General features: G+C 36.3%; 1 protein-coding gene across 1 annotated transcript in view; it reads left to right on the forward strand.

The window, feature by feature from the left end:
• The first annotated feature begins 2,890 nt into the window (after positions 1-2,890).
• The window catches only part of LOC129271133 (zinc transporter 7-like), a 33,184-nt gene continuing 20,057 nt past the window's right edge, over positions 2,891-16,017 (forward strand). Inside the window, exons 1-4 of the mRNA XM_064106284.1 lie at positions 2,891-3,087; positions 12,320-12,421; positions 13,334-13,447; positions 15,567-15,654. Coding sequence (XP_063962354.1) covers positions 3,011-3,087; positions 12,320-12,421; positions 13,334-13,447; positions 15,567-15,654 — 381 coding nt within the window. The 5' untranslated portion in view covers positions 2,891-3,010. The remainder of the gene's footprint in view (positions 3,088-12,319; positions 12,422-13,333; positions 13,448-15,566; positions 15,655-16,017) is intronic.

The following is a 16,017-nucleotide window of genomic DNA, read 5'->3' on the forward strand; positions in this document are numbered from 1 at the left end:
AAACATAAAAAAATAGGGGTTCATGTGCTTGTTTTCAAACTATCAGCACATTTTTTAGAGCAAATGTGCTTTTTAAAACAACAAAAACGTGGCAAATGCTTTGTATCCGTGTGAGGAAAAATTTCAAACCACTCTTCCATTTATTCAAACTCGGGGTAATATTCACTATACTTTGCAGCACTACAGAGTAAAGTTTTTTTAATTTGTAAAAGTATTGTTGGTCTATGGAATAATTCCAGTTTATTAGCTTCATAAAATAAAACATTGGATCAGCAGTTAGAGTGCATAATGAGAAAAATCGGCTCATACCTACAGCTGATTAATCACCTGTCCATCCATTGTGACGTCAGCGCGCAAACATAACTGTGGAACATCCTTAAATGTATTTACGTAACATGTTTTGATGTGTATATAGGAATGCATTTAAGCATTCAAAAAATTAGATATGTTCCTGCTGTTTTCTAATGCAGGGCAATATGTTTTATCAGAAAAATTAATTGATGTTTGACTTCTTTACTTCTTTCAAGGTCATGTCGAATTTCTGCTTTATTCGCATTCATTTCTGTTTGCATTGAAGCAATCGACACATGACTTTGGAGGTATGAAGGTTATTTTTTTTTATTATTTTTCTTTTATGGTTTCCTCTTATGTTCCGTTTCTCTTTTTCCATTCGTAATCTCTTTCTCATTCCCTTCCTTTTCCTACTCCTCTTTTAACTTATCATTGTCTTTCATTCTAATTCATACTCATTCATTAAATTATTAAGTTATGATAAAATGAATATGTATTCATTCATTTTTCATAAAACGTTTGAGCAAGTAGCATAGGTGTCCTCGTATTTGATAGTGGAGTCGAGTACATGGGAAAAATGGAATAGATAAAATGAAATTGAAAAAAAAGTATAGCATCAGATTCAGTCTCAATCTACTACCCCAAGCTCCTCTACAGCTTATGTAGAACATTTTCTAGTTGGTTTCATCATGGACCTATACTAGGTCCATGGTTTCATGTTGTTAATAAACTGATCTAGCTCAATCTCAGGGGGGGGGGGGGTGTCGGGATATGGGGGCATCTCCCGGGCTCCCCACCACTCAAAGTGTCAGTTAAAGGGATGCTCCGTGCTGAAAATATTTATATAAAAGTAATTCACAGAGCACAATGCTGAAAATTTCAACAAAATTAGATAGCAAATACCTAAGTTATTGAATTTTAAAGTTTAGCAATATTTTGTGAAAATAGTTATACGCACACCATCATGAATATTCATTAGGTGGGCTGATGTCACGTCCCCACTTTCCTTTTTCTTATGTTATTACATGACATCTTAATTGTTTAATTTGTTCATGACATGTATGAACAATGTGTCTCCTTTATAATGAAATGAGTTGCAGCTATGGATATAAAATGCCTTAAATCAGTTGTCAATCCAATTGTTTCAGTTCTTGGTAGAAAAAAATTTGAATAAACCTAATTTTATATAATAACACATAAAAGAACAAGTAGGGATGTGGCATCATCAATTTACTCATTGAATATTCATGAAGACATGCCTAGAACTATTTCACCGGAATAATGCAAATTGTCCGATTTTGATCAAATGTTCAGTGTTTTGTTTGTTTTATTTTTCTTTATCTGTTTAAATCATATTATTTTCAGCCGGGAGCATCACTTTAAGGGTAATTTATTCATTGTAACAGTGAACTAAGTGTCATTCATGTAACAGTGAACTGTCAAACATTTTCCTGGTAGTTTCATGTAGGAATTGCCAGCCGATCTAGCTCAACATTGGGGGGGGGGGGGGGGGATCAGGATTTTGGGGGCGTCTGCCGGGGGTCCCCCACCACTTAAAGTGTCAGTTAAGTGTCATTCATGTACAAGTGAACTATGCCGAACATTTTCCTGTTGGTTTCAGGTGGTTACCTTCCCAGCTGATCTAGCTAAATTTTTTGTGGGGCGGGGTTTTGGGGGCGTCTGCCGGGGGCGCCCCACCACTTAAAGTGTCAGTTAAGTGTTATTCATGTACAAGTGAACTATGCCGAACATTATCCTGTTGGTTTCAAGTGATTAATTTTCCAGCTGATCTAGCTCAATTTGGGGCCCCCAATTGGGGGCGTCTGCCGGGGGTGCCCCACCACTTAAAGTGTCAGTTTTAAAGTGTCATTCATGTACAAGTGAACTATGCCGAACATTTTCCTGTTGGTTTCAGGTGGTTACCTTTCCAGCTGATCTAGCTCAATTTAGGGGGCCTCCTTTTAGGGCCCCTACGGCCACACCCACTACTTAGGACACGGCAGACGCCCCATTCATTGCATTGTGTGATATGGGAAATCATGTCATTAACATGAAAATTTTCTACCTTTTCAGCTATGCTGACCCCTCCTGGCTCCTGCTCTAGTGGTAGCTAGCAATCGAAATCGACAACAGGTGAGAGGGGAGGAACCGAGGGGGGGGGGGGGGGTAAAGGGAATGATGAATTTGTTGGATGTTATCGGGATGTTCAACTACTTAGTATTCCATTAATATCAAACACTAACAGTAAAGCAAATGTCATCAATAATTTTATTGATATTCTGAGAAAGTCGGAATGCGACAAACCAGTGCAGAGGAAATGACTTAAATAATTATTCTACTAATTCATACGTCTTTTACTTAAAAAAACCGTTTAGATAAGTCAATTTGTACATAAACAAGGATATCATATTATCATGCAAGAGTTTTTTTCTATTAAAAAATATTGAAAAATATCGGATTTAATCAAATATGATAACTTTTGTGCAAATGATCATGTAATTTTTAGGATAGTTTAAACAGGGATTCGGTCAATAGCCTAATCGCATGATGTCAATACACGACCGGCGAAATAGCGGAAGCATTTTCATGCAACGTGTGCATACCGTAATATACCGTATACCATAAGTGAGGAATCCATTCTGCTTTCTAATTCTATACAAGCCGAAAGAGTTGCTGAATTCGAAATATCTTCTGTCTTTTTATAAATTTCAAAGGACTCATGCTACCTGTACACAAGAACGATGAGCTATACAAGCCTAGATTCAAATTATGGGCGAAACTTCAAGCGTGGTGGACGTAAGTATCTCATCGAAAATGTTAACTTTGCTTTCTCAACAGCTGTGCTTTTTTTGGTAGTCCTCTGCATGCAAGACCCATGGCCATGCCAGCGCCAGAGTACGGTGGCAGCCAGCCGGTCCCGACGGGGTAAAGTCCCATCGTGTGGTGGCAACGATTCTGCTGCTAATAATAGATCGATGTGCATGTGTGATTAGCCTGGAGGCTCCTAGTTCTGGAGAGTAAAAATCAGTCTTAAGTCTAGGCGGATCCAGGGGAGAGGCCCGGGCCCCCCTATTGGCGGAGCAAAAAAAAGAAAAAAAGGAAAGAAAAACAAAAAGGAAAAGAGAGGAGAAAAAAGAAGAAGAGGAAGACGAGTGAATAAAAAAATATTAAAATGAGGGGAAGACTTGGAAAATAAAAATAATCTTTCATGTCACTATATAAATTGTTCGCTCGCGCTCGCATTGCCTGTTAGGTCATTTACTTGTTCAATATGGAGCTTAAATACCAAGTTTGGAAATCAATATACAAAACATATTTCACCTTGGAAATCGAACTTTTAGTTGTGTGATTTACAAATTGATTTTGTTGTTTTGCATCACTTTATTGTGCGAAAAGCAATAAAGGAACAGTGTAAGAATGACAAAACGTATACATTTACAGAACAAAAGAGAGCCCAGCTCAGGACATGGTCACATTACTGACACAAGCAGGGCAGATTGACATAATGTTACAGTTACATAGTTAAACTACCAAATAAGATTAAAGTGCTCCGTAAAAATATCAGTTTTATGGTCTGAATATTAAAATTTTCTGCTCGCGCTGCGCGCTCGCAAATTTTGATTTATCAGGTACTTATTATTTTTGTGTATTCCATAAAGTTGTCAAAATATCAATTTTCAGGTCTGATTGTCAAAACGTATCAGCTAGCGATGCACGCTCGCATTTTGATTGGCGAGTTATGTGTTAATATCGATTACACAACAAACTACTTAAAATCTCCTTTTCATGGCAGTTTATCAACAATTTCGGCTCGCGATTTGCACTCGCATTATTTCCGCGCCCTCATTATGCATTAATAAATAAGATATCAATTTAATAATTAAATTGCCACTTTTGTTTCATCTCGCGCTTAGCAAGAGGAATAGAAAAATAGTCATCATTTTCATATGATTACATGTCCTAAGAATGTCCCGGTCCTATGTCAAAACTAAAAAATAATAATGATGAAAAATAGGCCTGACTTGAAACGGATATTTCAATATTCGGATACCCGACACTGAAAACCGGACGGCGGACGGGTATCCGAAATTTTACCCTGAAATATAAAAAATAATATCCATTTGCACTTATTTGAGTTATATTTAAGATTTTCAGTTATATTTGAGTTTTGAACCTATCCGATGATGGCGAGAGTCAGCGTGCGCTAATTAAAATATTTCTGAAAACCACGAAATTACGAGAAGCTGAATATTTTGGGTTGAATCTGTTTTGCAATCGGATTTGACTAATGTGAGTTAGTGTGAGGCTACGGCTACAAATGTAGATCGTATGACTGTGTAAGCTATGAGTAAATGACTATTATTTGAGTTATACAAGTCGGGCCTAGTTACGATCCCATTAAATGGTTGCGAGAGTATGTGTGTTTATTTTTTAGTTCCGATCGAATGAAATAAGATGCAATGAATTTGACCGAGGCGAGTGTAAGAGCGAGTCTACTATTACTAAAAGTTTCAAACCAGACAGGCCTACATCATTCAGCTCACGCACGTGCTGTCCTGTCTGGATGTGTCTGGAGTGAATCGTCCGATATATATTTGGTCACATTACACTCGCTACACCTTCAAATGGGATCGTACTTGGAATATTTTCATTTTCATGTTGGGTTTCTCCCCATTCCCCAAATTATAGCCAAGCTTCTCATTTCTCAACTTCTGAAACATAATCACACTTCTAACAAAGATTCAAGACAAGATTTAATCACAGTAACAGTAACTAATCACTTACATTCATCACCAGTAAGTTTTACTGCAAAACACGTCGATCCACAACCTACCACAATAATCATTATTAATGACAGTTCAAGAAAGAAAAGGGATGATTCATTATTTCGGATTTGATAAATAAATCAAAAGAAACAAAATAAAACGACCAATCAACATGTATTTGACGTTTACATGATTTCAAAATTATCTTCATTCTTCATTCATATCGAAAGTTGATGTTAGAAAAAAGTACTGAAAATGAATATTTTGTTACGCATTTCAATTTAAATGAATTACAAAAAACAACATGACACACGCAGCCAATATTCATTCGACGTTTTCATAGTTTAAAAAATAATCATCTTCATTTGTAACGAAAGTTGTCGTGAGAAAAAGGAGAATTCATTTTGTATTTGATGAATAAATTACAAGAAACAACATGACACACGCAATCAAAATTCATTCGACGTTTTCAACTTTTCATAGTTTCAAAAATAATCATCTTCATTGGTAACCAAAGTTGCTGTGAGAAAAAGTAGAATTCACTTTGCATTTGATGAATAAATTACAAAAAACAACATGACACACCCGAGTAACCCGATCAACATTTATTTGACGCTTAAATGGTTTCAAATTATCTTCATTTTTCACTTGCATTGGAAGTCGAGGTAAGAAAATATACGATGAGTTACGCATTTGAAATCATCAAAACATAAGACGGGAAAGAAAAACGATCTTAAGCGACACCATAGTAAAATCGCCATCGTTGTCAGAACGGAACTTTACTCCATTCACGGACGGTCATGCTCCAAAACTGATATGAGGTCATATTTCAAAACTGATATAAAAACGATGGTTTTCGGCAAGAATATATTACCGAAGAAGATTAATTGATATTGGTGATTATATTGGTTTTCGGCAAGAATATATTACCGAAGAAGATTAATTGATATTGGTGATTATATTGGCGACTAAAACTTATAAATTTTGTTGGTGAGTCTTACTAAATTTAATGAGTTTTTGTGACAGGAAAGTGGTGAATCAGTGTCCACGGATACCCGAACCCGAAAAATGAAAACCGTTATCCGTCCACGCGGGCGGAAACCGTTCGGATATCCGTTTGGTGGCAGCACTAATGAAAAATATCAGCACTTTATTAAGTGTGATCCATATCCACCTCACAATTTTCCTACAAATTGCTTGAAATATATAGCTGAAATTGACCCTTTTTTAGATCGGAATATCAAATATTTTATGCTCGCGCTCGCTTTGATTTTCATGATGAAAGATGTATTTAGAAGGCCTAGATTCTAGGATTAAATCTGAAACATGCGAGGCATCTGCTCGCGCTTTGCGTTCCCATTATTAATGTAGGAAGATCCCCTATTACTCATCCTTTTCATGATTTACAAAACATGAATTCATAGAATGTCCCGTTTTTAGGTCTAAATCTCGATTTTTTCTGCTCGCGCGAATTGTTTAGTTATATACAGCTATCCAGTTCACGATTACAAATATTGATTAAAATTTTCCATTCTTTATATAGAAATTTTCAGCTCGCGCTTCACACTCGCATTAATTGATTGTTGAAATATTTAACTTCTTCATGGCTAAGTGCAAGCAGTCCGTAACAGGTATGGGCCTACCTTATCGATCAGTTCAAAATGTATATAAAAATTTTCTGCTCGCGCTCGCATTATTAATGTTAGGAAGATCCCCAATTACTCATCCTTTCATTATTTACAAAAAAAGAATAGAGTGTCTCGTTTTTGTCTCGCCTGCATAGCAGAGCGAGACTATAGGCGCCGCTTTTCCGACGGAGGCGGCGGCGTCAACATAAAATCTTAACCTAAGGTTAAGTTTTTGAAATGACGTCATAACTTGGAAAGTATATGGACCTAGTTCATGAAACTTGGACATAAGGTTATTCAAGTATTACTGAACATCCTGCCTGAGTTTCAGGTCACATGACCAAGGTCAAAGGTCATTTAGGGTCAATGAACTTTGGCCAAGTTGGGGGTATTTGTTGAATTACCATCATAACTTTAAAAATTTATGAATCTAGTTCATGAAACTTGGACATTAGGTTAATCAAGTACCACTGAATATCCTGTGGGAGTTTCAGGTCACATGACCATGGTCAATGGTCATTTAAGGTCAATGAACTTTGGCCGTGTTGGGGGTATTTGTTAAATTACCATCCTAACTCTGAAAGTTTATGGATCTAGTTCATAAAACTTGGACAAAAGAGTAATCAAGTATCACTGAACATCCTGTACGAGTTTCGTGTCACATGACCATGGTCAAAGGTCATTAAAGGTCAATGAACTTTGGCCATGTTGGGGGTATTTGTTGAATTACCATCCTAACTCTGAAAGTTTATAGATCTAGTTCATAAAACTTGGGATATAAGAGTAATCAAGTATCACTGAACATCCCCTGTGAGTTTCAGGTCACAAAACCAAGGTCAAAGGTCAGTTAAGGTCAATAAACTTAGGCCATGTTGGGGTAATTGTTGAATTGCCATCATAACTTTGAAAGTTTATGGATAGAGTGAATGAAATGTGGACATGGGTGTAGTTGACAAGTCTTAAGTCACCGTTCAAATGTCATTTATGGTCAATGAACGTGGTATTATGTCATTACATGAATGGTGTTTTTGTGAATGATTATTTTATAGTAGTTTTCAAAGTTAGCACTGCTGCTATATTAAATCGTGTAATGCAGGCGAGACTGCCAGAGGCGTTCCACTTGTTAGGTCTAAATCTCGAAATTTTCAGCTCGCGCTTCGTGCTTGCATCAATTGTTATATACCTATTCTGTTTAAGTTACAAAAAGTGCATAGAATTTCCATTCTGGCGCTCGCATTATTTGATTGTTGAAATATGTAACGTCTTCATAGCTAACTGCAAGCAGGAGGTAGGCCTTCCTTTTCGATCAGTTCAAAACGTGTATCAAAAATTTCTGCTCGCGCTTCGCGTTTGTTGTATAGTTGCATACACATCTTTTTCTGGATAACAAACATTGCCTAGAATGTCCAAATTTTAGGAAAAAATAAATGAAATTTCCAAAAAAAAAATTACTCACGCTTTGCGCTCGCATTATATAAATAAGGATTATGATATTATATCTTTATGATGATTTAAAAGAATAAAGCTAAGAAGTAATTATTACGACTACCCCTTCAAAGAAAAAAAAAATCATGTTCGAGCGGCCAATCGGGGAAAATATGGCTGAAAAAAAAATTCCGGGCCCCCCCTATTGGCGAAGGCTGGATCCGCCCCTGCAAGTACTATACGTAGGCTTACTCTCAATGGAGTCTGGGTCGACATACCATTGCTCTACACACACCATACTTTTTCCCACAGTGAAACTAGACCTAAATCACACATTTTACTTAGGGTTTTGAGGCCAAACTTTAATACGTACCCCCCGAACACTCATTCTATGAACAAGGTTATGATAAGTTATAACCTTGTTCTCTGTTACTACTCCCTGTGTGGTGAAATAAGGTTGGCAATGTTTGGCTTATTTTCTCTATTTCTTTGGGACAAATGCTTGATTTTTTTACACTCTCAGTTTCCATTACAGCTATTCATCACACAATTTGATGAAAATTATTATTTTAACTATTAAACAATCAGCTTTACCATTTTCTTGAAATATGTGATCTGATATCCAAAAATTAAATTCCAAATTGCTGGTGCACGGTTCCAACTATCGATCGTCGTCATGTTTCTTTTTTCAGTTTATAATGAACTGAAAAGGGTAACACGAGCGTGACTGGCTAGTGCAATCGTATGCTGCAAGCTGCAAAAGAAACATGATGATCGATCGTTGGAACTGTACACCGGTTCTTTGGAATTTAATTTAATTTTAAGACAACGCTGGATATGCGTCCCTTTCAACGCACTCTTATCATTTCAATTACATTACAACGGTAAAGTGCAGAGCCTAGCCCCTGATATAGACCTGACACAATAAAACCCTATTCTTAAAAGAAATATCTCAATTTTCATGATTTTTGCTTTAGATGTCAGATTTGGACGATAATAAAAATATTGACTGGCTGTTCTTTCGGGGAACATCAAATATATTTGCCCTCATCTAAAAACTCGGGTCAATATGATTCTGTTACGGGCAATATATTTTGTGTTCTCCTCAAGACCAGTCAATATATAATTATTTTGCCAAGCTGCCATTTAATATATCGGAAGGTGATTAGTAATTATTCGTCTGCTAGACAGCTGAAATCCATTGTTTGAAGGAGTTTTAACATTTTTTTAAAATACTTTTTTAATTTCTACTACACCTGGAGGAGGAGGTGTAATGGAGCAAAACATTCTCCTGTCCAGCATAACAACAGACAACTTTCAGTCTGCATATAAATTTTGGTCTAATTTTTGTCTCGCCCACTGGAGGTGAAGGCGAGACTTGGGGATCCAAATGTCGTCCGTCCGTCACAAACCTAATGACACATAACTCCACAACCGTAAGTCGATTTCCAACCAAACTTGGATGGTAGATGGACTTGGGGGACCTGCATGTTATGCTGCAGTCGGAGGTCACATGGTAAGGTCAAAGGTCATTTTCAGGTCAACGTTAAAGTTTACATGCAAGACTCTCTTATGACACCTAACTCCGCAACCGTAAGTCGCATTTCATCCAAACTTGGATGGTAGATGGACTTGGGGGACCTGCATGTTATGCTGCAGTCGGAGGTCACATGGTTAGGTCAAAGGTCAGTTTGAGGTCAACGTTAAAGTTTACATGCAAGACTCTCTTATGCAAGGCTCCACATTAACTTTTTTTGGTGGTGGCCCGTTCGGGCCACCAAAACCATCAAATAATTTTTTTTGGTGGCCCGATATTAAAGTTTGGTGGCCCGAAAAATATGAAGAAACACATTAAAAATAAATAAAACAAACTTCTGAAGCCACTAAGTTACTTTCACTTTATCATCTTGTATGTAAACCTTGTTTGCTGTTATTTTACTTTGCTAATTGGCTTGTGGTAAAATATAAATTGTTTTTATCGTAAAAATGAAATGATTGAAAGAGAATGAATGAATTTTATTGTTCGCAGGTTGTGTGGACTTTTTTTTTAATCTCCGTATAGACACACACTCATATTGGTAAAGTAAATAAATAGTGCATAGCAAACTCAGATAGATGTACAAAACAATGGTTTTTCATTTCTTCCTCTTTGAATCCTAAAACATAGATTATGCAGGCCCCAAATCCAGTTTATTTCTGTTTTCTCTTTTGCAGCATATTATAGCAGGAGAAAGTCACAGAAAAATATGCTGCAAAATTAGAACAATGCATAAAAGGGGGAAACAAATGAAAATAATTTTCAAAAAGTATATTACAAAAAGAAAACAAAAATAAAAGAAATAAGTGAAATAAAACAAAAGAAAGAAAATTAATAAAGAAAAAACAAAGAACAGGGAAAAAAAGAAAAGAAAAATTTTAGCGAGAAAAAAAGAAAAGAAAGTGAAAGAAAAATGAATAAAACAAAATGAATATAAACATGGGGAAAAGGGGAAAATTAAAAAGCCATTACGAATATTTTTTAACAGCTGTGGCAACAGTCTATTCTGACTGGAATATAATTAAAAGCCAAGCAAATAATTTTCACTTACCTTCTGGGAATGGCACATTTCTATTTTTATATCCTTTATTTTATTTTTGTTTTTTTTTCAGTAGAAACATATTTTTTAATCAGGCATATTCAATGGGAAGGGGTATGAATGGTTTAACCACTGTAAAAAAAAATGAAAGAAAAAAAAATAAGAAGAAAACGGCAAAAGTTATATCTGGAAAAAAAGTGTGAGAAAAGTCCTTCCCTATATTTGCCAAAATGTTGGAAAAATTCACATTTCATATCAATGAAATGCCTTCCCAAAGTATTTACTTTCTCAAGAGTGGTTTAAGAAGTCGTTTATAAACAAGAAAGAAAGAAACTGTCTGTTTATTTTTGGCTAGAAAAGACACAGCTTCGAAAGAATTCAAAGAAACCAAGTATCAACATACATATTAATGCACGCGTGGGACTGTGATGTACTTGCCTATGTGTTTTTATGTGTATTAATTAATTTGGAAATCGGTCTTTTGTAGTCAAAAGAGAGGTCATAATTCCTCTTCTTAATGCTTGCAAATAATCAGGGTACACCAAATTTTCTTAATATAGACTGTAGAATGTCATTTCATTGGTGTAAAATGTGACTTTGACTCAGATTTTCAAAGTTCTGTGGAAGATTTCTTAGCAGCAACATTTTTTATCGCAGCTCCATCTAGAGCACAGCTGTATGCAGTGGCTTCATGCAAAGCTCACGCCAGCGGCTGGCTGGATAATAGCTACTGTATGCTATAGCTGCAGGCCTAATATGCAAACTTTGTGTGTAGATCAACAAAAAGGGCGCATGACGAACTGGGTTGCAATTTGAACTGTAGAAAGTTGATAAATGCGTGCAAAATCAGGAGAAAAATTGCGCTACTTTGAAAATTATTGGTTGCCCGATTCGGGCCACCAAAACTTAACATTTTATCAATAATGGTTGCCCGAGGTGAATTTCTGGTGGCCCCGGGCCACTGCTAATGTTGAGCCTTGTCTTATGACACCTAACTCCGCAACCGTAAGTTACTTTTCAACAAAACTTGGATGGTAGATGTACTTAGGCGACCTGCATGTTATGCTGCAGTCAGAGGTCACATGGTTAGGTCAAAGGTCATTTTCAGGTCAACGTTAAAGTTTACATGCAAGACTCTCTTATGACACCTAACTCCGCAACCGTAAGTCGCATTTCATCCAAACTTGGATGGTAGATGGACTTGGGGGACCTGCATGTTATGCTGCAGTCGGAGGTCACATGGTTAGGTCAAAGGTCAGTTTGAGGTCAACGTTAAAGTTTACATGCAAGACTCTCTTATGACACCTAACTCCGCAACCGTAAGTTACTTTTGAACAACAAAACTTGGATGGTAGATGTACTTAGGCGACCTGCATGTTATGCTGCAGTCAGAGGTCACCTGGTAAGGTCAAAGGTCATTTTCAGGTCAACATTAAAGTTTACGTGCAAGGCTCTTATGACAAGTGTTATTCCATCCCAGTCATTTCACAATGAAGTTTCGATATAATTCTCTTGCGTGCCCTCGCAAATCACGATATTTCTGGTCATTTTCATAAGTGGGCGAGACACAAAATTGCTTTTGCCTTGTTTCTTATGAAATTATTTTTTCTCAAATTTCTTTCCTCCAATTCAGGATCATCTACACAGATGTGACATCCCGGAACCTCTTTTTCTTCTTAATTCTGAATCTATCCTTTGCATTTGTAGAGCTGAGTTATGGCATTTGGTCAAACAGGTAATTTGTTTAATTTTATTTTGTAAACTACTCCTCATGTGTGTCTATTAAAGTTGCAATGGAATTAGTTTGACCTCTAATCTAAAATGTAGTTTCATTTTTGCAGATTTACAACACATATTAACATCATATTTCACTAAACAAAGTTTGTAGCAACTGTAAATTTACATATTTGGCCATCCTTATTCCTCGCCATACATTTTCAAGATTTTTTTTACTCGCGTATTTGAGAAAAAAGTATTTTCCTTTTATTCCATTGATTCCTATTCATTAGATACCTTGGGCTGGATTCAATTTAAAAATATTTATTTAAAAAATAATGAGGTAAAAACTATGATCCACAGTTTAACAAGTACAGTGGATAGAGCAATATTTGGCTGATTTTGTTTTATTGGCCCACATACATGTGTATTAAAGGTATACAAGGAAAAGATAGATAAAGTAGATATTATTGAATGACATGTATTATAGAAAAAGAAGGTTTTTAGATAATTCCAGTAATCTAATATTTTGTTTTAGGAGTATTGATCTTGAGTAATTTATCAGTTGCCTTGTTTCACTTCAATATGTTCATGAAACCTTGCTTTGAAATCTGTTCTACACTGCAAAAAGGCCGGTGTTAATTTAACACCAGCCTGGTATCTATATAGGAAAAGACCAGAGAGGTGTTGAAACAACACTGGTTTGGCGTTAGGCTAAGCCCAATTTGGCATTTAAGCAACACCAACTAGTGTTTAACCAATATCGGTTTGATTCACAACTGGTGTTGATTCAACACTTTTCTGTTTTCCAATATAGATAACAGGCTGGTGTTAAATTAACACCGGTGTTTTTGCAGTGTACATTCATGAAATCTCATGCTAGAAATATTTATGAAAACTTTTGTCTTATTTTTTTTTCTTATTCATGTAGCCTTGGCCTCATCTCCGACTCCTTCCATATGTTCTTTGACTGCACTGCCTTACTCGCCGGTCTGGTTGCTTCTATCATCTCAAAGTGGAGAGCCAATGATAAATTCTCTTATGGGTAAGAAAAGGGGGAATCACCATTTGGTCTCCACCCACATCATCTACTTTCTCTGCTGTCTCAAGGTCTAACCTTAGTATACATGTATATAGTGTATTTTTGGTTGGCGTAATGCCAATTCGTCCAATTACCAACTCCTCTGCTATCATTTGGTCTACCATCAGCTGGTCCACTATCCACATGGTCTAATTGCCATTTCGTCCACCCACCATTTCGTCTAATAACCAGTTGGTCCAATAGCCATTTCATCCATGTACCATTTGGTCTAAATGGACTATTAAAGTGTTAATTGGGCAAAATTAATGAAAATAAAATGAGTATTAGAACGACCGGTTATGAGATGAAGTGGTCATAGACGAAGTGATGATAGGACCAAATGGTTATTGGACCAAATGGTTGTTAGACGAATTGTTGATGTATGGGATGGCATTAGACTAAATGAAAGTAGACCATGTGATGAGTAGACGAGTTGGCAATAAACGAATCGAAAATTTAGCATTTGTATGCTGACCATGTGGTCAAATTGCTCTTTAGCCCTTCTATTTTGTCTAATATCCAGTTGAAATGCTATTCAGTTTAACTCTACATAGTCTGTATGATTAGATAAACTGCTTATGAACTAAATTTTAATTTAACAGAGTGGAAAATAATAGGTAGATAAAGTGGATATTAGACGAATTGATCATTAACCCAAGTGGGAATTAGACCAAGTATATAGTAGACCAAATGGGATAAGCCCATGTGGTATCTGGGAAGTAGACCAACTGCTTGTAGACCAAGTGATAAATCCGTAAGCAAGTTGGAACTGGTCCTGATGTACCGTGTGCTTGTAATTATTTTAAAAAAATCCTCTAGCTGGTGTGTATTGTTTGTATAATATTTATATTATACTGGATGGCTCAGAATGGAATACCAGAAATATTCCAAGAGTTTGGGTAAATATTCCACGAATCGCAGATGAGTGGAATATTTCTGGTATTTCATGAAATAAAGCCATCCAATAGAATTATCATCTATCCCACCGCCCCTCCCCCCCCAAAAAAAAAAGAGGGAGAAATTTGATTTAACAAGTCATATGCACTTATCACATTATGCCATTATCACTTCATAGGATCAAATTTGTTCGTTGACATGCATGTAGTTCATTATGACGTCATTGAGCGTAGTTGTGCTCTATGCTGCGTATCGCATTGCTTTCATTGTTGTACGTGTTGTATATTTCACGCATTCGCGCACGTGCCTTAAACTGTTGAATATGCTCTCATATTCAATAGCAAATTTTGTACAGGAGCCTATGGAATATTCATCAAATTTTTGTCCTTTTTCTGATGCTGCACGGGCAATTGATGCAGACCAAAATACGCATTTTATAATGCATCGCTAAAACACTCTATATAGATGATAATTCACAATATTCAGATTTTGTAGTGTGTGAGTAAGGTCTGCCAACATTGGTATTGATTTCATTAAAGGTCAGATTTGAATAGATTCCTTATGAAGGGATTATGTGGCTTAGGATGGGATGAATTGGCTTTAAATAGATTAACTTCTATCAGTTTGCTGGATAATTGCACATTTGTCTATGTATCAGGGGTGGTGCCTCACCATGCCATGAGTATTTTCATAGGGTTGGGGGAGGGTGAATACAAAAAGTTTGTTTTCATTTATTCATTTTTTCTTGATGACAAAACTATGGCATTATAATTGTTAAACAACACATCACTTTTTCCAATTTACCCTCCCTTCTTCGTTATTCCTCCCCCTTTTCTACAAATTTCTATTGATATATTTGTTTATTTCTAGTCACATGATCAAAGTTAAAGGTCTTTTTAGGTCAACAAATGTACATGTCGTATTTTATAGTAAAATATGTTTTATCTTCGTTTTTTTTCAGTCAACACTGTTGCTATATTTGATTGCATTATGCAGGCAAAACTACCAGAGGCCTTCCACTTTTTTCCCCTCATTTTTTTTGGCTTTTATTCCCCACTATTTTATAAGGGGGGCATCACCCTCATAGTGGCTTCCCTTTTGATGTATATTGTTACCATTCTTAAATGTTGAAACCACAAGGACAGTGTATTTATACATTTTTATTTGCTTCTCTAAATTCCTGCAGATATGTTCGAATGGAAATTTTAGCTGGATTTGTGAACGCTCTATTCCTTCTCTTCATTGCATTCTTCATTTTCTCTGAAGCTGTCGAGGTAAGTCTCAAGAATTATTTTTTCCTGCTTATTTTAGAAGGCAAATTTCATTCTTGGTATCGGGGACTAGTCTTCCCCGATGCTAATTTATTAAAGTGTCAAAGTTTAGTCTGTACTTGCAGGCTAGTCTATGCCCATATTAATCCCATTGTTTTTTGTATAGTGCATAATGCAGAGTCTGAATGTAGAGACTAGATTCACCCTGGGTTTGGAGCCTGGTCTCAAGCCTTGACAATATTATGGGTGATTTCAAGTCCGGTGTTGTCCTTGGTGTTGGTGTTGAAATTTGGATTGCTTTTCCTAGCTCCAAAACTTATTCTGAGTTTGTAAACCTGATCCAGATCACATTATTGACATCTCAAC

This window comes from Lytechinus pictus, chromosome 11 (genome assembly GCF_037042905.1).
Source record: "Lytechinus pictus isolate F3 Inbred chromosome 11, Lp3.0, whole genome shotgun sequence".
In the NCBI taxonomy this organism is placed as follows: domain Eukaryota; kingdom Metazoa; phylum Echinodermata; class Echinoidea; order Temnopleuroida; family Toxopneustidae; genus Lytechinus; species Lytechinus pictus.